The sequence below is a fragment of the Crocodylus porosus genome, unplaced genomic scaffold (assembly GCF_001723895.1).
Source record: "Crocodylus porosus isolate Cpor-Errol unplaced genomic scaffold, CroPor_comp1, whole genome shotgun sequence".
Taxonomy (NCBI): Eukaryota; Metazoa; Chordata; order Crocodylia; family Crocodylidae; genus Crocodylus; species Crocodylus porosus.
Window position 1 is genome coordinate 2,685,517 of NW_017728921.1, and position 23,027 is coordinate 2,708,543.

General features: G+C 43.5%; 1 protein-coding gene across 1 annotated transcript in view; it reads left to right on the forward strand.

Moving 5' to 3' along the window:
- Positions 1-23,027, forward strand: part of MLXIP (MLX interacting protein) — a 59,735-nt gene that overhangs the window by 19,158 nt on the left and 17,550 nt on the right. Inside the window, exons 2-10 of the mRNA XM_019538736.1 lie at positions 13,621-13,727; positions 14,037-14,122; positions 15,519-15,608; positions 15,880-15,921; positions 17,020-17,191; positions 18,259-18,348; positions 19,298-19,398; positions 19,711-20,374; positions 22,293-22,414. Coding sequence (XP_019394281.1) covers positions 13,621-13,727; positions 14,037-14,122; positions 15,519-15,608; positions 15,880-15,921; positions 17,020-17,191; positions 18,259-18,348; positions 19,298-19,398; positions 19,711-20,374; positions 22,293-22,414 — 1,474 coding nt within the window. The remainder of the gene's footprint in view (positions 1-13,620; positions 13,728-14,036; positions 14,123-15,518; positions 15,609-15,879; positions 15,922-17,019; positions 17,192-18,258; positions 18,349-19,297; positions 19,399-19,710; positions 20,375-22,292; positions 22,415-23,027) is intronic.

The window sequence follows — 23,027 nt, forward strand, 5'->3', positions numbered from 1 at the left end:
CCACTCTAATTAAAGCACCCACAGTGTCTCATGTATTCCGCATCCTGCACTTCAAAATGGTAACGGGGCTGCTTAAATTAAAGCTCATTTGACAAACTAATTAGCATGCTCCACGACGCACTGTAATTGCAGTATGTTGGAGCAGCTACCTGCACATCTACAGGGACCTTAAGTTTTGAGTTGAAAGATTCTTCTAAAATAATTCACTATTTTTAAACCTAGTTATAAATAGCAAAACCACTTCTGCCCATTAAAAAGGGCCACTATCAGTGGCCACAGCGCAAGCTGTCTGCACCCACTAATCCCCACCCTCTGCCAGTGTCCTGAAATTGGGAATTCCCACGGCCTGTCCCTTGGCTGACAGCACAAGAGACATGGGGCAAATGTTGTGGTGAGTTCTGTGTCTCTGGCATGTGTAGGCTAAAAGTTAGTTGGATGCATTTCCCCCACAGTAAATTTTATACAGATGTAACTAAACAGCCTTCAGATAATGGCTTTCAGCAGCTGTTATGCTGAGTTTTTTAACCTGAAATTTAGAGGTGAAAGTTTTTTCATTACCCATCTTCTAAGCCAGGGGTTTTCCACCTGTGGTCTGCAGAGCCTGGGGGCTGCAGACTATGTCTGAGGAGTTGGTAAAAGAAAACTATGATCAATCAAAAGTATGTGAATACCCACACTTACAATTCAAAGGAGTCTGCACCTTCATCTGACATTTCCAAAAGGGTCCACAACTCCATTTGAATTTTTGGTGGGGTTTGCAAATGAAAAAAAAAGCTGAAAACCACTGCTCTAAGCTTTATAGCCCTCTTGTAAGGCAGTGCTAAAGCAAAACCTAAGTTCTATCTAAGGCATCATGGAATCCATTTCCTAACAGATTTCCTTTTAGTGTGTTGGGTAGCTGGATGGATCCTGTCTCAGGAATACACGGAGGCATCAACATTTTTTTTGTTACTAAATGTAGTGTTGACCTCATTGCACTCCTGGCTGCAGTCACCTTATTTCTTGTTTCTGTTGTGTTTTAGTTGGTATGAAATTATTGCAAAGTGACATGTTCTGTTCAAGCCTTGAGCCTTCACATCCTACACTGGCAGTCAAAAGTCTGGAGTTTTCCAGTGGAGGGAACTGGGATGCAGGCAGATGCTGCGAGCCCTTGTTCAGCCCAGGAAAGCCGCACAGTCTCCCATGCATTCTTTTTAGAAGCCTGAAGTCATTTTTAGAACAAGATCCTGGTGGATATTTATAGGCCTGCCACGTTGTGCAGAGTATGGTATGTTATCCTCAGCGAGAGAAGAGCCGGTTTCCAGTTTCTCTGCCTGTTACACATGGTAAACAGTTCTCCAGCCTCCAGACAAGTACATTTTCCTGAGCAGCGTCTGTCCAGAGCAAGAGAGATGTGCAGTGCTCAGTGTAATTTGGTTTACTCTGGGTTCTGCGAGACTGAATAGGAACATTTTTTCATCATAACTCAGCACAACCAAATAACCTGTGGCCTTAGCTCAGGTTGGCCTACTTATTAGTCTAGGTCAATGCTGACCATACCACAGGATCTTTCAGTGTTCTCATTTTTCCTACAGTTGCCTGATTGCCAGTAGCCACCATCTGCCAAGAATTGGAGTGATGTCTCCCAATTCAGTAGTGTCACTATTTAAAAACAACCCTGTGATGCAAGCACGGTGAAGCTAAGAATCGGAGCAAAAGCCAAATGCAGAAGTTTACCTGGGAGGGAGTGGAACGGTGGAAAATACAAAAGGACAATAGGGTCGCATCATTTTGCTGATATTGTTGACAGTTATTTGCATTGGCGAGTTTTCTAGAGACTTGAGGCATTTACATTTTTTCAGATATATGAGAGTTCAAGAAAAAACACCCAAGCCAAGTGAAGCCATAATCAAACATGAATCACAGAGTTGGTATGTCTGTGAATACTCATCAAAACACTTGATACAACAACAGCAAAGTTGCTGCTGTTGCCAGCGCGGCTTATCTGCAAAGCTGTTTGACATCACTGCTCCAAGTGTCCTCTGCGAGCCAACCCCGGCTTCATTGGCTGTATAGAATTGTCTTTTGCATCTCAGAAATCTCTCTAATCTTGCTTGAGCTGCAGATGAGGAGAAGGAAAAATACAGAGGGAGAATGGAGGGTGCTGGGATTATGGTGGCTGTTTTTAAAGGTGGAGGCGTGGCAGGAAGGAAGCTGAAAATAAAGCTTGTGCCTGGTAGTGATGCAGCAGGGAAAATCCAGTGCGTGTCCTCTCCCTCCCTGCGCCTGCCTTGGCCGAGCTCCGAGGTGAAGTGGTTGTTGTGACCCAGTGAAGGATCAGGGCAGCGTGATTGGGGCTAGGATCATGATTGAGTCCTATTTGTCACTTTAAGCAGGAATTTACCTTGGTTTTGATGAAAGAAAGTATATCCTCCTCCAGGTTGAAAATTCCCAGGGCTAAATATGTTCTGGTAGTTACAGTGAGAGTTTATACTGATACATGAGAGAGCTGAGGGCATACCATACACACAACCAGACTGTTGTAACAATCCCAAAATCAGGCATATCACATTTATAAATGTAAGAAATTCAGAATTAGGGTTTCAATTAAAAGAAATCAAATGTATTAAAGTAAGAAATGTTTGGAGGAGGCACCTAAATAACTACAGAACGGAGAGAAGATAATGTCACGAGGAGAAAGCCCATCTTTTAAAAATCAGGTGCACATAAAAGTGCTGATCACAAATACTAAAGTACAGTAATCACATGGTGATTAGGTTGTCTAATAACAGAACCGATGTAAGGCTTTTTGTGGTATCTGAACTGTACTTAAAATTAAATTTCTTTTAAGTATAACACTAACTGACTTATCTAAATTTATAAGTTTTTATTTTTTGGGGGGGGTTATTATAACATCCCAATTTGGCTTATTGATATTCTCATTCTTAATTCTTCCTTAATGTAACTTTTTATTTAGGATTTTTTTTTATATCATGAACGGTTTACCTAAAGGAGGACTGATGACTGGTGAACCAAAGGCAGATTAGTCAGCAAATTAAATATGGAATTGTTGTTTCTGATTGGTTTGTACTAGAACTGAAAGGTTATGCATCGCTCAGTTTGTTCTTTTGTATGCTTAAGGGATGTACCTCTGTCCCCATCTCCTTTCCAAAGTGCATTGTGGATTAGTTCAAAACCGTGCTGGGATCCCATTACCCAACTCTGATCTGCAGCCCCTTAGTGTGTCACATGGCTGATGCCTATTAGCAACATTATGGAATAATTTGGGGCAAAAGTTAAGGAACTGAGACCATGGGCAGTTGGAATGCAGGTGTAATTCAGGTAAAAAGAATGTGGCATTTCTTGCTCCCAGGAGAGGAACTGCTTCTGGCTTTACCAGTTCATCGTATCAGGAACAAGTCAAATAGGAGACTTTTAAAAGACCCAGGGTGTTCATCAGTATGGGACAGACACTGCATTCTCATTAATCTGTCATTCTGGTGCCAGGTTCAGTGGCTTGCTGGAGAGAAGGGGATGGATTTGAAGTTTCACATCTCTAAGAGATTATCTTCCAGTTACATGGCCTCGAGCCTGCATTCTTTTGCAATGCTGAGGACAGCTGTCTGGCACTCTGTTAGGCAGTCTCCTACTGACCTACTGCTTCATAGGCAGAGAGAGCATGCCCATTTTGTTGCAAGAGTCAGTCATTTAAATAGATGTGAGGCTATGCTGCAGGTTAAAAACCATTAAAAAAACCCCTGATTTCTACCCTGTTACACAATATTATAAGCAATACTAGCAGTGGCACCTACTCATTCTTCAAAGCTGGACTTGTGTATAGTACGTATCCTGAATTATGCCTTTTCTTAACTTTGGGGGCTTAATTTGGACAACTTGGCATTCTTTTAATGAAGGTGTTGGTGTGTAGTTCAACATTTACTTTGCAGCAGTACATGGAGAACCCAATATCGGATACAAGCCCCAGTATGTTAAGGAAAATTTACAAAGGTGCAATTGCCGTCCTGAATTAATATGTCGGATCATTCAGAGTCAGCATTAGAAAAAATCTCATTTACTTTTCACCGTTTACGCATCTTATTTACATCTCACCTCAGATCACAAAAATAAATTGGTTAGTTCACTTCATATTCTCATTAGTTTTTCAGCTCATTTCATTTTCTTGTTCTTGTGTCCCAGAACAAAGGTACAATTTTGCATCACAAACACAGCAGGACAGTGTATGCTTAAAAACAATTGCAGTTTTATTTTCAAACTAAATAGAAAGACTTGTCTTTCTGTGGGTTTTTATAAGTCTTATTTCTACAAACCTAAGTACAGTGGAATTTTTAATGTCTCTGTGATAATATCTACAGGGATGCCTTGTTTTCAAAATCTGATGCGTTTCCCATCACAGTATGTGGCTGGTAAGTATGTTCTCATTGTTCCCTGGAAACATTATACATTAGGTGTGGTACTGTTATAAGAAAAGGAAAAAAATAGCAACATGTATCTGGGTGCCAAATAGGTAGAAGTTGATTCTATTTTGGATAGCTTTGTAGCCAACTTGGAAAGAGGTTAAAACGTGTCTCTCAGTGTGTGATTACAATCTACACTTTTCCCAAAGCCTGACGAAGGGACTTGGATCCCAAAAGCTTGCAGAGAAGGACAGTTTTCTTGCCATTTCCGAGTTGGTCTAATAGAAGGTGTCATTTTGGAACTAAGAGTTCTAGTTTTTTGTATGTCTTCTTGTCTCAGACCAACACGGCTACCAAGTACACCCCTGATTAGTCAAATAAAAGTGCAAAGGTGTGCATGCTGGGAAAATGATTGTACAGGTAGAAGTCAGCTTGGGTTTAACATGTGAACCTTTCTCTAGTGCAGTCAGCCTGAAGATACTAAAGCATTTCACAGGCGTTCAGTTTCCCGGTACCCCTTCCCACATGGCAAGAAAGCTTGTAAAGAACTAAAGAATATGTAGTCTTCAAAAAGCTTTTGCAAAAGTAACCATGCCCCCCCACACACATGCACCAAGACCGTAATAGATCACCTTTAACATTTGATTACAAGCATGAATAATGATCTTGTTGAAAGGAACCATACTTTGTAGAGGGTGCGGTTCTGTCCAGCAGGTAATAAATAGGACTGGAATTTGTAGGCCTAGTTTCCCATCCATGCTGCTGCTTCAGTGTCTGTGAAATAAACGTGTAGGTACCTAGTCCCATATGATAAATACTCTAAGATTTAAGAGACCAAGATAGCATCCTGTAGCTCATATGAGCATTTACCAGTCTTTTATAAATATTAAGTCTTAAGATGTTCCCATAGAGCAGGCAAACGTTATCCGCATTTTACAAATAAGTGCATTAAGGTACAGAGGAGGCAGGGGGAGGTTTGCCCAAGTCATGCGCTGAGTTGATGGCCATGAGAGGTGCCCAGAAGTCGTGACTGCTACCCTCCTCAGCCACTCATTAGGTAACACTCGCTTCAGAGCCTTAGGAAGCCATTCCAGTTTTCTGGCCGTCTTAGGTAAACCAAGCTCATAGTGAATATATGACTGGTGGGAGTGTTGGCCAAAACCCATTCTTTGGTCACACTCATTAAACAGTTCCCTGCAACAGGCTGAACGTTCTGTGTATTCCCTTTGCTGGGGGACTTCATCAGAGGTGTGTCCTAAGTGTCTGCTTGGTGAAGAGTGCTACAGGCTTCAGCTTCTTTAACAGTTGCACTGCCTTTTACGGAGCCCCTGGTCAAGGAATGGCCTCCTGTTTCAAGGCACTCTTGTTCTCTGTTGTGTCTCTTCACAGAACCCATTTCTTCCCAGGCTTTTTTCCTCTGCTGTTCCCCAAGCTGTCTCCAAACGGCTAGTTCAGATTATCTTATTTGGCCAGCTGTGCACCACAAACTTTTGACAGCATAGTTATCTTGCTTGGTCAAGGGTGTTATGAGGTGTGGTTGCTGGTGTAGCTATGCTAGCAAAAGGCCGTAGTGTAGACACAGGTATGTTGGCCAAGCTGAAAGGAGAGGTGGGGATGGTATCGGCTTTGCTGGTGAAGGAGGTGTTTAACAGCGTGCTGGGCTTAGCATCAGCATTGAGATCCAGGCTGTAGTTTGTGAAGTAGCATCTTTTGTGCCCTGGATCTGCTCTCGCAGAGGGTTGACAGCTTGGGGAACGCCGAGACAAGGAGCTGCCCCGGTGCTTTCCTTTAAAATGAGCTCTGGCTGCATTCAGCTTTCTGGTTCGTGTGGATGGACAGTAATGCGAGTCAGCATGAGAGTGTGGCTTTTACACAGTCCTACGCATATTTGCTTGACAGAAGAATGTTTTTGTTCCACTCTCCTGCCTCTGCTCCAACACACAAAGTGTATAATCTGATCTACTGAATGAATCTTTGTTTGGGGAAATATTGTTAGTTTTGGCTCTTAGACAGCTGATGTGACAGGCCTAGCCCCTCAACAAAACTGAAAACTTCTCCTGTGCAGTTGTTCTGGGCAGAAGCCAAGCAAACCTTTTCCTTTTGTCACAGCAAAAACTAATCCATTTAACTGCTTATTTCATATTGGACAGTGCATTACAAACACCTGAAAAGAAAATAGCCTTCTCTCGGGGTCTGTACAGATTACTCCTGACAACGCAAAATGAACCAGCACTGAAGGGATCATTTTACTTTGAAGAAAATAGATTTTGAGGAAGCATTTGGTGGAGAAAGCCTTTTAGCATGAGAAAGCAGGAGACTGTGATATAAACAGACAAATAAAATCTAGTCCTACATTTTACTCCTATAACCTGAATGTGACTTTGTTTTCAAAACTGAAACGTGCTCTATAGGTGGTCTCTAATCTCACTTCCTTTTGTTTACAGCTATAATAGGCAAGATATTTGTGGTTTGAAAAGCGGCGCTTACAAGTATGTAAGACAAGTATGTAAGAGCTACTTTTCAAGGCATCTGGGTCTGAACTGTGGAGTCTGAACTTTGGGGCCGGGAGATTTATGTTGAAATTCCACCCACAGCAGATGAAGACCAGGTGCAGCGTGAGTCCGACTGGAGAAAATAACTGACCTGGAGCACCACGTCCAACAAGCTTTGCTTTTTGCATTCTGGTTAGTTGTGAATGCTTTCCCTTAGGAAAAGGAGTGAGATCTTCCAGTGTAAAGCACAGACCTGCAGGTCAAAAGAGCTGTGGATTCTGTTCCCTGATATGCGGTGTGACCTTGGGCTTGTAATTTAAACTCACTCCTTCAGCTTTCTCATCTGTGCATAGGGGTTGACCCTAATGCCTTGCCTTACAGCAAAGGAGTGTGCTTGATTGAGACTGTTTGCAAAACACTGTCCACTGTATCCATCATTTATACAGGCTGCCTCTTCACTTAGAAATATTACTGGCCTGCCTGATTTGTCTTGCACCAAGTGCTCCAGTTTTATTTGAGGGTTTCTTCCCACTCATCCATATGCTTTTCTTCTAGCCATGCTTAATTATTTTAATTTATGGTACACGTCAGTGCAGAGGCAGAAAAGGATCACTGATGCCAAGATGAACATGAGCCAGCAGTGTGGGGACGCGGTCAGGAAGGCCAGCCGCACCTTGTTGTGCATCCACAGATGCATCTCGAGCAGGTCCAAGGAGGTGATCCTCCCCCTCTATGCGGCACTGGTCAGGCCGCACTTCAGGAGGGATGTGGACAGCATGGAGAGGGTCCAGAGGAGGCCACTCGCATGGTCAGGGGGCAGCAGGGCAGGCCCTACGAGGAGAGCCGACGGGACCTGAACCTGTTCAGCCTCCACAGGAGAAGGCTGAAGGGGGATCTTGTGGCCTGTTACAAACTAGTCGGTGGTACCAGCAGGCACTGGGGGAGTCCCTGTTCCCCCGAGCACTGCCAGGAGTGACCAGGAATAACGGTCGCAAGCTGGCAGAGGGGAGATTCAGACTAGACATCAGGAGGCGCGACTTCACAGGGCAGCTAGGATCTGGAACCAACTTCCAAGACAAGTGGTGCTGGCTTCTACCCTGGGGGTCTTTAAGAGGAGGCTGGACAAACACCTTGCTGGGGTCGTATGACCCCAGTACCCTTTCTTGCCATGGCGGGGGGTCGGACTTGATGATCTGCTCTGGTCCCTTCCAACCCTACTAACTATGAAACTGTGAAACGTCTACCACAGGCTTCTCCAGACCCCTGCACGGTATAGAAACCAGTCTTGAATTTGGAAGCTGATCAATATAACCTGCCTTTTCCCGTCCACCCACCCACCCACGTCCCTTGTTCCCTTTGTAGCCCAGCGAAGGTACATTAAACCTCCCAGGAAAAAATACTGGAATAGGATATCTGAGTGGGATTATCAGATGGACTTGAATGTTGCTAGACCAAAGCTTAGAACTGAAAGCAAAATGCTCCGTCCCCAGTCCCATTATGTTTAAGCTGTGGAGCTGAAGTGTCTTGGGGTACCAGTGCCACAATATTTCTTGGGACGAGGGATCCCTGGTGTCTTCACTACCGATGTCCCTTCAGTGAGAACAGTACGGCTGTTCTTCCATCCAGGAAGGGTTATTTTTTTGCTTGGTAACTAAATTTTTCATTTTGAAACCAAAATAACCATAGTGGTTTTCTTGCTGACTTCTTTGTTCAACAGCAGCTGCAGTCGGGAGTTGGGGATACGTTAGCCTCTAGCAGATGAGGGGAAAGCTCTTCAGGTTGATTTTTAAGGCAAACAGCATAATATATGTTCCTTCTAGTATATTAGGTTAGAGGGGACTCTGAATGAGAGCTAATTAACAAATGGCAAGAGCTATATTGGCAGCTTTCTGAGGCAGATTAGACTGAGAAACGAGGTTAGAAATGTCTTGCAGTGTCAAATGTGTGCGTACAGTAAAATTTATTTGGTTTATATTATTTTAACAGATTACCATTTCTTGAATGGAGCCTCCCCTGTCTCTGTCCTAACCTGTTTTATTAGTCAAGCATGTGCTGGGAAGTCCATTTATGTGCACAGTTAAGAATCACAAGCATGTCTCAACTGAAGACCGGAGCCCTGCTCACTGCATGGAGATAGTGCTCTAGGGACAGGTGTTGGGGGTGTGATGAGAATTCATTTCTCATAAACACTCTCTCTGGTCCAGTAAGAAATGAGTACACTTCCAGATCAAAATGGATGAGGATTGGAGTAACACAAGGACTCGTACACTTGTTATCCAGCTGAAGCACTGTTGTCCAAGGGAGAGACCTTTTACTGCATGTAATGGCTTAATCCAAGTTTCAGTGATGTTGGCATGAGTGGTTCCACTGCCTCCAGCAGAAGTTGGCTTGAACTTCTAATGAGTTTTTTAAATTTCTGATGGCCTCTAGCTTAAACAAGAAGTTGTTGAAACAGTCATTAGTTTTACATGTTCCTAACCTTATAATGCAAGTCAAACTATTTGCCTACCTAGCATCTTCATGAGCCAGCAGTTTTCCCAAGTGTCTGAAAGAATTATGAGTAAATTTCAATATTGGGTGTGCTATCAGATTACCATGCATTTCAAATTATTGTTATAAGTAATTGTCAATGGAAAGCTCCTCAAACACATTTCAGAGAGTTTTCTGAGGGTTTGGTAAAGAATCGGGGGAAAAACTTCATGGCTATTTTTCATGTTAAAATGAGGTGTTAGACAATGCAATGCCATAGCCAGCAAAGCAAATCAAACTCTGGCATGCATCCACCAGTGCATCTCAAGCAAAACCAGAAGCGTCATTCTCCCGCTCTACTCAGCCTTGGTGAGGCTGCAGCTGGAGTGGTGTGCCCAGGTTTGGGCCCCCCACTTCAGGAGGGATGTGGATAGGCTTGAGAGAGTCCGAAGGAGAGCCACCCACATGATCAAAGGCCAAGAGAGCAAGCCTTATGCGGAAAGGCTGAGGATTCTTCAGCCTGGAGAAGAGAAGGCTCGGGGGGACTTGGTGGCTGCCCATAAGTATATAAGAAGGGTGCACCAGGATCTGGGAGAACAGTTGTTCACCAGGGCTCCCTAAGGGATAACTAGGTCTGATGGCCACAAACTCCTGGAAGGCCGATTTTAGACTGGACATAAGAAAAAACTTCTTTACAGTCCGAGTGTCCAGGGGCTGGAACAGTCTCCCCCCAGAGGTGGTGCAAGCACCTACTCTGGACTCATTCAAAAGGCGTTTGGATGCATAGCTTGCTGGGATAATTTAACCCCAGCAGACTTCCTGCCTATGGCGGAGGGGCTGGACTCAGTGATCTTGTAAGGTCCCTTCCAGTCTATGAAATCTATGAAATCATAATTGATCATTGTATGGCCTAAAGTGAATTATATATATATTACTTGCCAAGTGGGCTGCCCATCAGGTTTTTTTGGCCAATCAGAAATCTTGATGCTGAACAGAATGATTAAATTGGTATCTGTATGTTGTTAGCACTTCAAGCCCTGGGAGTGGAGGCCACATATTCAAACCAATGCAAATACGTATTGTTTTAAAGACAGTTTATTCTGCATTTTCTAAATGCAAAGCAAAACTCTTTACCCAAGTGGTGAATACCTTCCAACAATGTTTATCTGTAACCTTAGATTATTAAATTCAAATATAAAGTTCTGACACATTTATTTGTATTGATTGATCTGTATTTGCATTGTGTGTTCAGGCTTGGGCCCAGAACATCTGTTTCAGCATGCAGCATCACAGTGGTTCAGTGTTTGGGGTATGGTTAAGCTTTGTTTGGGTTTTTTAGGATCTTTGTATTGGAATGGTAAAAAATTGGAGACCGTTTTGTTGGCCTTAGGAATTGAAAGTCAGTTTGCTGTTACACAGTCTAATCAGTGTTGCATATCTTCCTGAACTAGGCCTTGTGACAAGTGCCTGAGGCTCTTTTTAGGCTGGAGGGGCGAACGTTGTGTTAGACAAACTTTAGGGCAGGTTCCAGCCTTCTTTGGAAGCACTTGTATTTCATGTGACAAGTAATGACCCTAACCCATCAATAACTTTCCCTTACTTTTTTTGTTTGTGTAGGTGGATGGTGCTCAGTGCAGAGCACTACTGAAAGTGGCCTCTAGTCCATCCTCAGAACAGATGTGCTTTGGGCTTCATAATCTGGTTTAGCAACATGATTCACCCTCAACATGTAGGGACCCCCTTTGTGGATCAGAGGGGAATTCTGTCCCTGTGGCCAGCGTCTTGGAGGTCTTTTGAATAAGACTGCCCGAAAGAGCAGTGCTGTCATGTTAATTTGTGATTTGACTACAGAAGTGTTGACGGTGAACAGAGACCTTGACATTTTGTATATCAGCTGCAAAACTATTTTCAATAACTCTTGGCCTGGGCTAGATTTGATAGAGTAAATTCATACTTACTGTTTTGTTGTCACCACGCTTCTGAGTGGTATGTGCTCTGTAGCGCAAGTTGCTCTGCTATATGTAAGAAATGTAAAACTATTAGAAGAGTATATGTGCATCATCCTTGAAAACTCTTTTTTTACTCTTTATCTCACTGTGTATCTGATCTCTCTCCCTCTAGTTTTACCAGTCATAACATGTACAAGTGCCCTTTATACTCAGGCCCCCTTCAGACATGGCACATCTACTGCTTCCATTAGTGTTCTTTCAGTGCAGGGACTGTACGGGATCACACTGGACATGACCAAGCCTCTTAAATTTTGGGGAACTTTGCTCATTCCCTGTTTGGGAGCTGTTCTCCCAGGGAGTTATATCCAGGGCTGTCCCTGGGGGGAGCGAACTGGGGTGACTGTCCTAGGCCTCGCACTTTGGCAGGCCCTGCAGAGCAGTGGCTCTGCGTCCAGCTGCTCACTCCTCCTCTCTCCCCCCCGCCACTGATGCCACCGCTGCCAATGGCGGCGGCAGCTTCGGGTTCGGGGTCTGTAGGATCGGAGTGGGGGCAGGGCCCAGCTTGGGCTGATTTACCCCGGGCCTCGCACCCTGCTTCGGTCAGCTGTGGTTACATCCATGACTGTGGAATGACTGAGGGTCATGAAAATGCTGGCATCCTGTGCCAAGATTAATAGTTTGACTGTGTAATTGGTAAGAGGAATCGATAGGCATTTGCTTGCTTGTGAGAGTAGTGCTGCTCTTGAAGGCCAGGAGCTGCACTTTCAGCCTCTGGAGTTGAAAGTGGGGAAGGGGGTCTGTATGCCTTTCCAGAACCCAGAAGTCATAGACTTGCAGGGCTGGAAGGGACCCTAGGGATCAGCTAGTCCAACCCCCTGCACAAAGGCAGGGAGCAAGTCTGTTTCAGTCAGGGACTTGCCCTCAAGTACTGTACCCAGGAGACTGTTTTCTCTCTCTGGCTTCCAGAGCAGAGATGGATGTTAGGGTGACCAATTCCCTAGTCAGGGACACAATTGTATAGCATGTCTGACACCCACAAGGGGAATGTGTTCTCTTGTTAAGTAATACAGTCGTGCGGGGAGAGAGGAAGCTGAAGCATGGGAATTTATATTTGTGTTTTCTGCTATTTAAAAATACCCATCTCACCCCCAAGTCTCATAGTCTGCACCAGCTTTTGGGATTTTTTTAGGAAAACTATCGCAGATTTACACCTTTAGCTCAGAGTGCCACATGCAGGTCCCGTGGGAACCATGTTAAATGTAACAGCCGTGAAATTGTCACTGACCTATTCTCTGCCTGTTAAATCAGTCTGATCCTTTTGGTGCACCTGCTGTCTGGGCTCTGCACCTGGTTCACTGGTTATACAGTTTAAAAACAAAAACCCACCCTGGGCAGATCTTTGAAAAGGAAGCTACAGTGGAAAGGTTTCTCTCTGCATCCTAGGGCAGCACCTCATCTGTCTGATACGGATTACAGTAAGGTTACAGCTAGCATTGTAAAACAGAAGTTGGAATGAAGAGGAAACTAATTGGCTTGTCTTTCCCTGTGAGCTTAGCTGAGGCCTGGCAGCTGTTCATTGGCTGTTGTAGCAGTTGTGGATTACCTGGGTAGCAATGTCAGCTGCACTGCAAACAGGAGAAACAAAGGCAAGCTGAATAACCCAAGGCAGCAGTGATTTAAGAGTGTCTTGCTGTTGGCAAGCGTGGAGCTCTCTCCCAATACCCATTACTTTTGTATTAGTAATGGGTATTGGGAAATCTTTACTGTAAGTCCCGCTGAGTTGACTCATGTAATATTAATAGGCTTCTTTAAAGAGAACTTTGTACGTGCACATAGGTACATACACATGATGTTATATATAGACTGAGTAGACTGAGTACGGGGCTGGACTCCCTCAGGAGTCAGCTGATTCAAACTGCCTGTACTTCTGTCTGAAAATTACTTGTTGTCATTGAAAGTAACCAATAAGAAGATAAAATTCAAGGACATTAAAGAAAAATATCTAATCTTTTTGGTTTGTTCACATCCTGTGTTTCACATGTTCTGTATAGTTGGTTGTGGTGTTTCCCTTGGGTAACAGGTCAGTTGCACTTTCCTAATAATGGTTAGCAAAGCTGTGGAAGAAGCCTTGGAGCCTGGAGTTCCCTCCCAACCATCCCAGTTGGCTGGGCAGCAGCAGGTAGAATAGTGCTTTGTTGCAAACCAAGTTTCACTTGCTCTGTAGTTTCCAAGTTGGTCACTATGGTGTTTCTACTAGTTGTCTATTTGCCTTAAAAGTCTGAAAGTCAAAATGATTGTTTTTCTGTTTTATTTCAGTGGCAAATTGGTTTCACCAAAATGGAAGAATTTTAAAGGCTTAAAACTTCAGTGGAGAGATAAAATCCGTCTCAATAACGCTATCTGGAGGGCGTGGTATATGCAGTGTAAGTAACTTTCATAATGCATTTGGTTTTGTGTAACTATCTCACATTCAGTGGAGAATTGCTGAAATCACTCATTTTACAACGAATCCAAGAGATCTGCTGAGGTCCAGATTCTGTCAAGAGCAGTCCTGAACTCCAGTCTCCATGGAATTTAGTATTTTGGTTGGAGCCTGAGGTCCACCCCTGAGTACAATGCAGTCTGCAATAACCTCTACCCTACTGATGATCTGGAGGGGACTCCAGAAGGATGGATGGGGTTCCTACAAAGCATGAACACACCCAGCAAGCTTGGGCTTTTTTCTCTTTCAGATCTGGAGAAACGCAAGAACCCAGTGTGCCATTTTGTGACTCCACTGGATGGCTCTGTGGAGGTAGAGGAACATCGCAGGCCAGAAGTAAGTGAAGCTTGAGTTCCTGTTTAAAATGGGGCTTCAGCAGCATCACGTTTCTTGTACCTCCATCTTGATGCAAAAGGTCCTTAGCATTATGTTGCTGCGGTATCCTGTCTGTAGTGAAAAATATTAATGTGTGCTGTTGAGCCAGCTGTTATAAATCTACCACACCGGGCTGCTCAGTATGCGGCCCACGGTCCATTTATGTCTGTGGATAAATGGGCAGTCTAAGTCTGCCCTTCACTCTGGTGAATCATATGTTGTAGAGGTGAAGTTCAGATAGACAGTGATTCTGACAGGCCAGACGTTGTCTTCCTTCCTAAGGACCCTTTTCTCGGTGTTCCTGAAGTCAGTGGAAGATGAGGGTGCAGAGGAGTGATTCTACTGGATCAAGCCCAAGTGGCCAAATGATAGATTTTTCAATATTATTGTTTATTTAATTTCTTTGAATTCAAACCAGCAAACGATTTCTGCTTCTCTGTCAAGGAAACAGTAAGCACGAGAGGGTGATTTAGGTCTGCTCAAGTTCATTCTCTGTTTAGTTACATGCAGACATACACGCAGCCCTGTGGCACCTGGCAGAAAGCTGGCAAGGCCCTTGATGGGGCAAAGTTTAATTTGTGCACCCAGTACCGTGAGACACTGCAAAAGCATAAACCCACCTGTTGAACCTGCAAAGCAGAAATGGGCCACAGGTGCACATGTGGAAGTGTCTTGATACTTTTTTGAAATATGATGTTTGAGGTGAGGCCTAAGCTGGGAAAAACAGGAATGTTGCATGAAAGCTCTCTCCAGTCTTGTGAACTCACCCTACTGTCCCAGCATGCTGCAGAACTTATGATGCCTTGAAAGCTGTGTGCTAAAGGCTTAATAGTCTTGGTATACGTGTGCGTGTTCATGCAGCCTTATAAAACACCACCTCCTTCAGAAGAGGGAGTCGCTCTTGTTTGTTTGCTCTGGTAAGTTTTATTTCATAATTGTCCTGTCATGAAGGATGGATTGATAGACTTTGTACCTGGGCTAGTGAATTTCCATACCGTTTCTGTTTTCCCTTGTTAAAATCCACAATAATCCTTCCAAAATAATTTGCTGTAGTATAAAGTATTTTTTCATTTGTGCCATGTTGTTTTGAAATATTGGTTACCTGTAACCCATTGATGTCATGTGCTGTGGCACTTACTATTGAGTATTAGTGCTTGTTTGCTAGTTATGTGAAAGCTGACATGGTTCTTGTGTTTCATTTGCCCTGCGATACCTGGATTTGAACACAGCATCTCTGCTGGCTTATGAGCTCAAATAGAATTAGTGTGCCTACCTTGTATACTCAGTTTGTTTGAAAATTGGTTTTGGATACTTTTTAAACATCTCAATGTGACTTGTATGCCTTTGTTTTTTTCAGGCCATTGCGACAGAAGGGGAATACTGGAAACGAAGAATTGAGATAGTCATCAGGGAATATCACAAGTGGAGAACATACTTCAAGAAAAGGGTCTGTCTTTTTGCACCTGCAGAAGTACCTTGTGTAAAATAATTGCTTATTGTTTCATTAGCTGGATAGCTGATATTTTACTAGCATTAAAAGGTGGTGGAAATTCAAATATATTAGTGTATATATTTAGTCCACTAATGTCTCTAGAGTTATATGCATAGTCCCGGGATTAAAAATTGCTTGTCTGAAGAAATCTACTCTGTAAACAAGTTGCTGGACCAGGCCTTTTTTGAGTTTATTTTTAAAAATCTCCTTTGTTCTTCCTCTGCAGTTACAGAAACACAGAGATGAAGATCTGTCAAGCTTGGTCCGGGTAAGTACTGTTTGTGATGGAGGCGACAGCATTCCTGTTTTTGAAGCTGTGACAAGTAGTAAAGCTGTAGTAGCATGGCAGCTGGTGGTGTCTTAAACCTAAAGCCTAATGCTGATTAGGAAGAGGGCACATTTTTTGCTTAGAGTTCAGTTGTATAAAGGGGAACTGTTAACATTTTCTAGATTAAACTGGGGGAAGGGGGTTGCAAAGCTTTAGTCTAGAATCCTGTGGCAGGAGAAGAGAAACAATGAGTTCAAGCAGATACATCTCTTTGACCTACTATGGAAGCTTGCCACTGGCACCGTTATGCTCCCTGGGGAACTGGAAAGGAACACATTTTGGACAGCACAGCAGAACCCAATGAGTTTTTCTGTCATATGGTGGACAATTACATTTAAAAGGTAGGGAGATGCATAGAGGAATAGAAGCATGTACATTTTAAATTCTTAGGATTAAACCCAGAATTTCCTTCAAGTGTACTTCAGGTATAAAAGGGTCACAAGGAGGACTGTTTAGCTCTTTAGCTCTTTGTAGCTAAGCATAATTCCAGTCCAGATTTGATTCTTTGTTATATGTCCAGAACTGCCCAGCAGGTCAAAGAGCTTGCTAAGATTCTGATTACACCTAAGCTATTTCTCACAAGATTTCATTGTAATGTTAAGGGTCACTTAAACTCAAGAATCAGTGAAACTCTTGAGTTGCAAAACTCCACATATCCAGCGAGGGGGGAAAGCACTGGCAAAGCCACCATGGTTTTTTTCTACTTCTAATCGCCACCTGGAATTTGGGGGAAATTTCCCTACAAGGTATATTGTCATCCAGCAGCAAGACATTTCACTGCAGGTGATTTGATGTAGTAGAAGGGGGATTGTCAAACCAGATGATTTTTGATGGGCTCCATGTCATAGGAAGCAGGATGCTAGAGCAGGCTAACAATTGGTCTAATCCATTATGGCTCCTCCAGAATGCTCTTGGCTATTAAAATGATGGGGTGCAGGGGAGGGAAGTAAATAAAAGATTTTCTGACTGCTGCTCACATAACTGCATGTACTAGTGGTGGCTGCTTAAAACTACGCTTGTTTTTCTTTCTTCTGGCAGGATGACGATGTGGTTCCCTGGCAAGAAAGAAACTATGACAGGGAAACCCCTGTCCCTATGGAGGAAGGCTCCCTGCTGGACGCGGATATGCTTATGTCAGAATTCACAGACACCCTCTTCTCCACGCTCTCTTCACATCAGCCGGTTTCCTGGCCAAATCCCAGGGAGATAGGTATTGTGTTTGCTCTTACCTGGCAGGGAGAGCAACTGAGAGATTTTGTATTTGTTGTCTTACTTCTCTAGCCTCACTTATTTTTGGAGTGGAGCAAGTGACCTACTCTTTCTGCTGATCTAGTCCCCTGAGCTGTTTATACTTGCCATGGTTTAACAGTAGTACCCAGCATAAACATTTTAAAGGCATGAAAAAGGTTCATCAGGGTCAGGAATCCTTTGCTGATATTTCCCTTAAAACTTTCTTTTATGTCTCTATGGGCACTTTTACACGTGCTTTGGAGCTGAGGGGGCTGGCACTTTAATTAGAGTGGCTCTGAGAGTCACACTAATTAAAGTGCCACCGTGTCTTATCTAAAGACCCGATGAGTTTGGGATGAACTTTATTTCAAGCGTCTCCACCACCATTTTTAAGCATGGGGACGCTGATACACTAGATGCAGGAGGTTGCTGGAGCATACTAATTGCTGTTCTTGACTAATGGAATCTGCTCCATTGCACTAAATTCCAGCGTGTCAGAGCAGCCTCCGTGCTCGTGTATAGGCATCCCATACACAAGTTAATTTCTAGTTGCTGGTGTACCATCCTGCATTACCTTACATAAATCTGTGTATAAGTTTTACAGAAGAACATTGATGCCTATGACATTGATTTTTTTTTAATCTCAGATCTTATTTCCTTTATGTTGAAAGGAATATTCTTTAATTTCTATATCTCCATAAACTTACAGAATAAATCCCTGTCCCTATAGACATCTATCCAAATATCTATTCAGTTCCATCAAGCTGTCACTTCGATTAAGGAGCTGGACCCTTCAGAAATGACCATTGCTAGCCTCGGTCTGTTTTATTAGATGAAGTCTTCCATCCCCAGCAGGCTTCAGTTCACATTTTTGTAGCCAAAACTCAAGACTGCACTTAAAGGACCTGTTGCCTAAATTGCTACAGCTGGATTTCTCTGCACGGAGCGCTTACAGAATCTGGGCCTGAGGCTTTGAGTGTTCCACATATGCTTTGTAATTGGTCTGCGTGCTGCAAAGTTGATCTCTGTCTCTCTTGAACTTCATAGGACACTTAGGAAATGCTGACATGATTCAGCCAGGACTCTTTCCTCTCCAGCCAAATCTGGATTTCATGGATACTTTTGAACCTTTTCAGGGTAAGAATTAGGGAAAAGAAATGAGTTTACTGTATTTGTGAATATTATGGCAATTTATAATGTAGTCACTAATGGAAAAATAAATAATGCAAACTAATATTTACTATTTTGATTAAAGTATGACAATAAAGTCAGAACAGATGTGCATTTGAAATCTATTTTTAAGCACTTCAGTCTAATAAGCATGTAAAGAAAGACTCCCTTAAGGCTGCAGAATCAGTTCTTTGCTTCACTGGGTTTTGAACACATTTTGAGATTCTATGTTCCAAGACTTGGACATGGCAGAAAGCTGCATCTTCAAGAAAAAGTGGTATTTGGACCTTTCACCACTGAGTGGTAGGGCAGAACTATGAAACCTAATGCATCAGCAAAGAACCTTAAAGCAGAACCTTACTCATTTGTGACTTTTAATCCTCACGCCCTCTAGTGATACCATCATCCGGCTCTCCCCACTTAACACAGATGTAATAACGAAAAGGCCAAGACTCATCCTTCCAAAACCAGATTTTTTCTCTGATTGACTCTGGGACATTTACTGGTAACCAAAGGTTTATTCACTGACACCAAACTTTCCCTGTTAAATATATTGATGTAGTCTTTCACATAAAGCAAAATTCATGTCTGTAAGCCATCAAAAGAGAGATAAATTGGTGGGTAGGCACTGTGTTGCTCAAGTCCTCAGAGGTGTATGTTGCTCAGTGCCCTGAATTTGTATGGCATCCCATAAGAATAGCTGAGAAATTACCTCTTCCCCCAAGAGTTTCTTATCTGAGTGAGAAAGAGACATCTCTTTGTATATATGACTAAAGCACATTTTGTCGTACAGAAAGGAAGGGGTTTCAGTTGTTCATTTATTGTTGATTTGCAGCAATTTAATTTGTGCCACTTTAGTTATGTCCTGCCAAAATAGGGAGACCAAAAGATCTATTTATATATTGCCATATTTCAGATCTCTTCGCCTCCAGTCGTTCCAGTAATTATTTTCCTTCTGTGTCTGCTGTTCCTACTGTCAGTTCTGCTACAACAGATTCTGGCAGCCATGCTTCCCAGGTAAGGAAGTTTAATGTGTTTTAAACCGTCTAGATGCAGATTCTTGGGAAAGTCACAGAATTTCTGTGAGCCTCAGTTTTCCTGTCTGTAAAATGAGGCTGTTGATAATTGTCTTGGAGACTTTCTGCCAAGATGAGTCAGGGAGAAATGGTCAAATGCAGAGGAGGTTTCCCTCTTCCAGCACTCGGTCAGTAGAGGCTAGCTTTGGCAAAGCAGGCACAGCTGGCGGTAAGAGGAGATGCTGATAAAAGCTGCTGTTGGCCCATCTCCAATGGCGTCCATTCATTTACAGTGGTTTTTTTCTTCCACCAGTCCCCTGTCCTGCCCTCGGGTTCTTTACCCAGCACACTCCCAGCAGGAAACCTAAGCGATGAACTGATTGCCTCATCGGTCCCTGCTTCTGTCATTCCTGACGTTGGTGCTGACCAGTGTTCTGGCATTAGAGGTGGGGGATCTTTCATCCAGCCGGCAGATTTCAACTCTGATTCATCTCTAAGTGGCAAGCCATCATTCGTGCAAGTGTTCCAGACTTCAATGCCATTACTTCAGCCTTCTGCCTCACCGCACCAGACCCCTCTGCCTGCAGTGCCTCTGAATGCTGGCTTGAACTCCCAGCTCTCTGCTTTCATGGCTCCAGAAACCCAGAAATTTGGCCTCTGCACATCTACTGTGATCACCCACACTGCTTCTGCTACACTGACCCACAATGCTCCTGCCACCACCTTCAGCCAGAGCCAAAACCTCGTCCTGGCAACGCAGCAGCCAGGGGGAGGAGTGCCTTGTAACCTGGCTTTACAGACTACTGTCATGTCGGGGCAGCCCCAACCCCAGCTGCAGCCTCAGCGGACTTTTGCACTCCCCAAAGCTGTTCCCCTGGCAAATGCTGGGACTAGGCCCAGACAGCCACAAAAAATAGTGCCTGCTCCGAAGCCTGAAACAGTGTCTTTAGTATTAAAAAATGCCTTCATTGCCCCAGGTGAGCTTCCAGGAGGCTTTTCTTTCTCTCTTAGGAGGGGCAGCATGGGAGGTGGCACATTTGCTTTGGGGGTATAGAGTGACATGTTTTGCTCTCTCTGATATCAACTGCCCTGAAAAATCTTCAGGGCAATTAACATATCAGCTAAACGCATATTGGTCATTGCATTTACCCTGATCCAGAATTCAGGAATGTTGTTGTGCAGTGAAACCACTACTTTGCCTTTCTTGTAGCAATGCTAAGCAGAGACCAAGTTCCTTTCAGAGGGTCCTGAATTAATATACTAGTGAATATACCACTGAATTAGTATACGTGCAGAAAGATTCTGATTCCCATTTTACAGATGGGAACACTCAAGCTAAGAATTAAGCACTGTGCCAAAGTGCATCACTGTCTTGGGCATCCTTCCAGGATAAATGTGGTGTGCTCTATAAAGATTTTTCTATGAAGGCATCTTTGTCTGATTCCATAGCTGTTACTTGCTGTAGATGACAGACAAATGAGGGCACATAACACCAGCCCCTGTGCTCTACCCTGTCTCCTTGTCTGTTTTGAGTTCACCACAGCATTGTGGTCCTAATCTTGAAAGCGTTCTGTTGGTTGGGATCCAGTGGTCTTAGTCTCTGCCTCTTCAGCACACTGTATCATGACTAAGGCAAAGGGAGACCAGGATGAGAGGAGCCTGGGGTGAAGCTCAGCAGTTTGGGTCTTGAACTTCTCAAGATGAGCCTGTTTCTTGTCATATTCAGAGCACAAAAGGTGTCTCTTCATAGTGCTTCACTCTGGGGTAATGCAGAGTGGCAGCAAAGTCCTGGAGGGGAGGGAAGAGGTGTGTGTACATTTGTGTATGCAGAACCTAAATACTGCAGTAATATTTCTAGTAGAAATAGCTCACTCACAACCAGGATCCCTGGTTCCAGTTCCTAGAGCAAACTTGCTGCTGACTAATGGAAGGACTCTGTCCGCTCTGATTTGGTCAAAACCTGATGGCTTTGCTCTGAACTTGTTGATGAGGGGAAGACTGAGGTCACAGACTGCTTGTGCTGTCTACCCAGCGATGCCAAATTGCAGCTGCTTTAGCCTAGTTCCTAGGAAATTGGTATTGGTCAAAAATCATATGAAACTGCTGTGTTGGGTTAAACAGCTGCGTAACCAAACTTTGGCCTTCTGAGAAGCCACCTCAAGGAGTGAGCAGATGGGGAATAAATGTAGTATGTGCACAAGCAAGTGTGAACATGGTGGATGGCTATGGGTAGGTTTCTGTCAGTGGCCAGTGGACCAGTTTGTTGTCCTTTTAATCTCTTTTGGGTGGTCTGGGGAACCAGAACTGAATGGTAAGGCCACATCCAGATGAGCAAGGCTGTGTGATATGTGGCACCACAGATGCTGCACATTCTGTTGTGTAGAAATCAGAAGATCCTGGGGTCAAAAAGCCACTCAAAAAAAAGCAGGGTAGCACATGTGGGGGCACAACACCCAAAACTGGAGCCTGGTTGGCCAGAGCCATGCTCTGGCTGCCAGCCAAGAGGATATTTCCCTTATTAAACAACTGTGAGAATAAGCTGGATGCTTCCCTATCATTGCTCTGTTTATGAAGTGCACCTGTCACAGCCTCTGGGTGCATTTACATCTACGGTAAAACCACACAGATTAAAATACTGCATCTGTTGTCAGCTTGCAGGTCTAGACACTACATGATAACTGAAGCTGCTAAAGCCCTGTTTTGTATCTTGATGCCATCTCGTGGCAACGCTCTGTATTGCAAGGTGATCTTTGGAGGAAATGTACAATACCCATACTGTACCCCTTACGTCCTGCTTAGAACATTCTCCTATTCAACACAAGTTTCTTTCCTACAGAACATTTTCCAACTCATTTTTCTCAATAACTGTTCTAACTTTAATTGTGTATTCTTCAGCTGCCTTTCAGGGACAGCCCAGAGCTGTGATTGTAACCCCAGCACCTATAAAAAGAGAAGGGATTTTGACTCCAACCATGTCTCAGCCAAACGTTGTAATTGCACCAGCTGGAATCACCAGGGTAAGACGTTCTTCCATAGGATTGTAGTTTTCATGCTGTGTTAAAGTATGGTTAGGCTTTGGAAAGTGACCATTTATAAATACCCTGTTATTACGCAGCAGAGCTGTGATATTCACACTTGAATTTACTTATTTTTTGTTTTAAATTCTCTATAGCTTTTAACAACACTGTATTCATGCATCTTCAGGGTACTGAGCTGGTTTGTTTTCTGGCTCAAATGTCAGTGGAATTATTAACAGCCACCATTTGCACAGATGTGGGGTTTTATTATTGTCTTATTTTATTGAAGATGCAACAGATAAAATCAGGCTTGAGTTTTCCAGTTGCAGGTCCTCTTGAAGGTGGAACTGTTTATCCAATGGATTGTAAGCATGGGGAGGGGAAGTGTCTGGCAGTCTGATAGGTGCTGACATACTATAATATTTCATTAAATTGTTGGACTCTTCCCAGAAGTCTGACACCAGCACCTGACAGTCCCTATTAAGCCTAATCTGGGGAGTTTGTTTCGCCAGATTGTTAAACATGTCCTGATTTAATACTGTAACCTCCCAGTGAAAGACAAGGTGGTGAATCTTTGTATCTTCTTTCCACAATATTTCCATGCTCTTCCTAG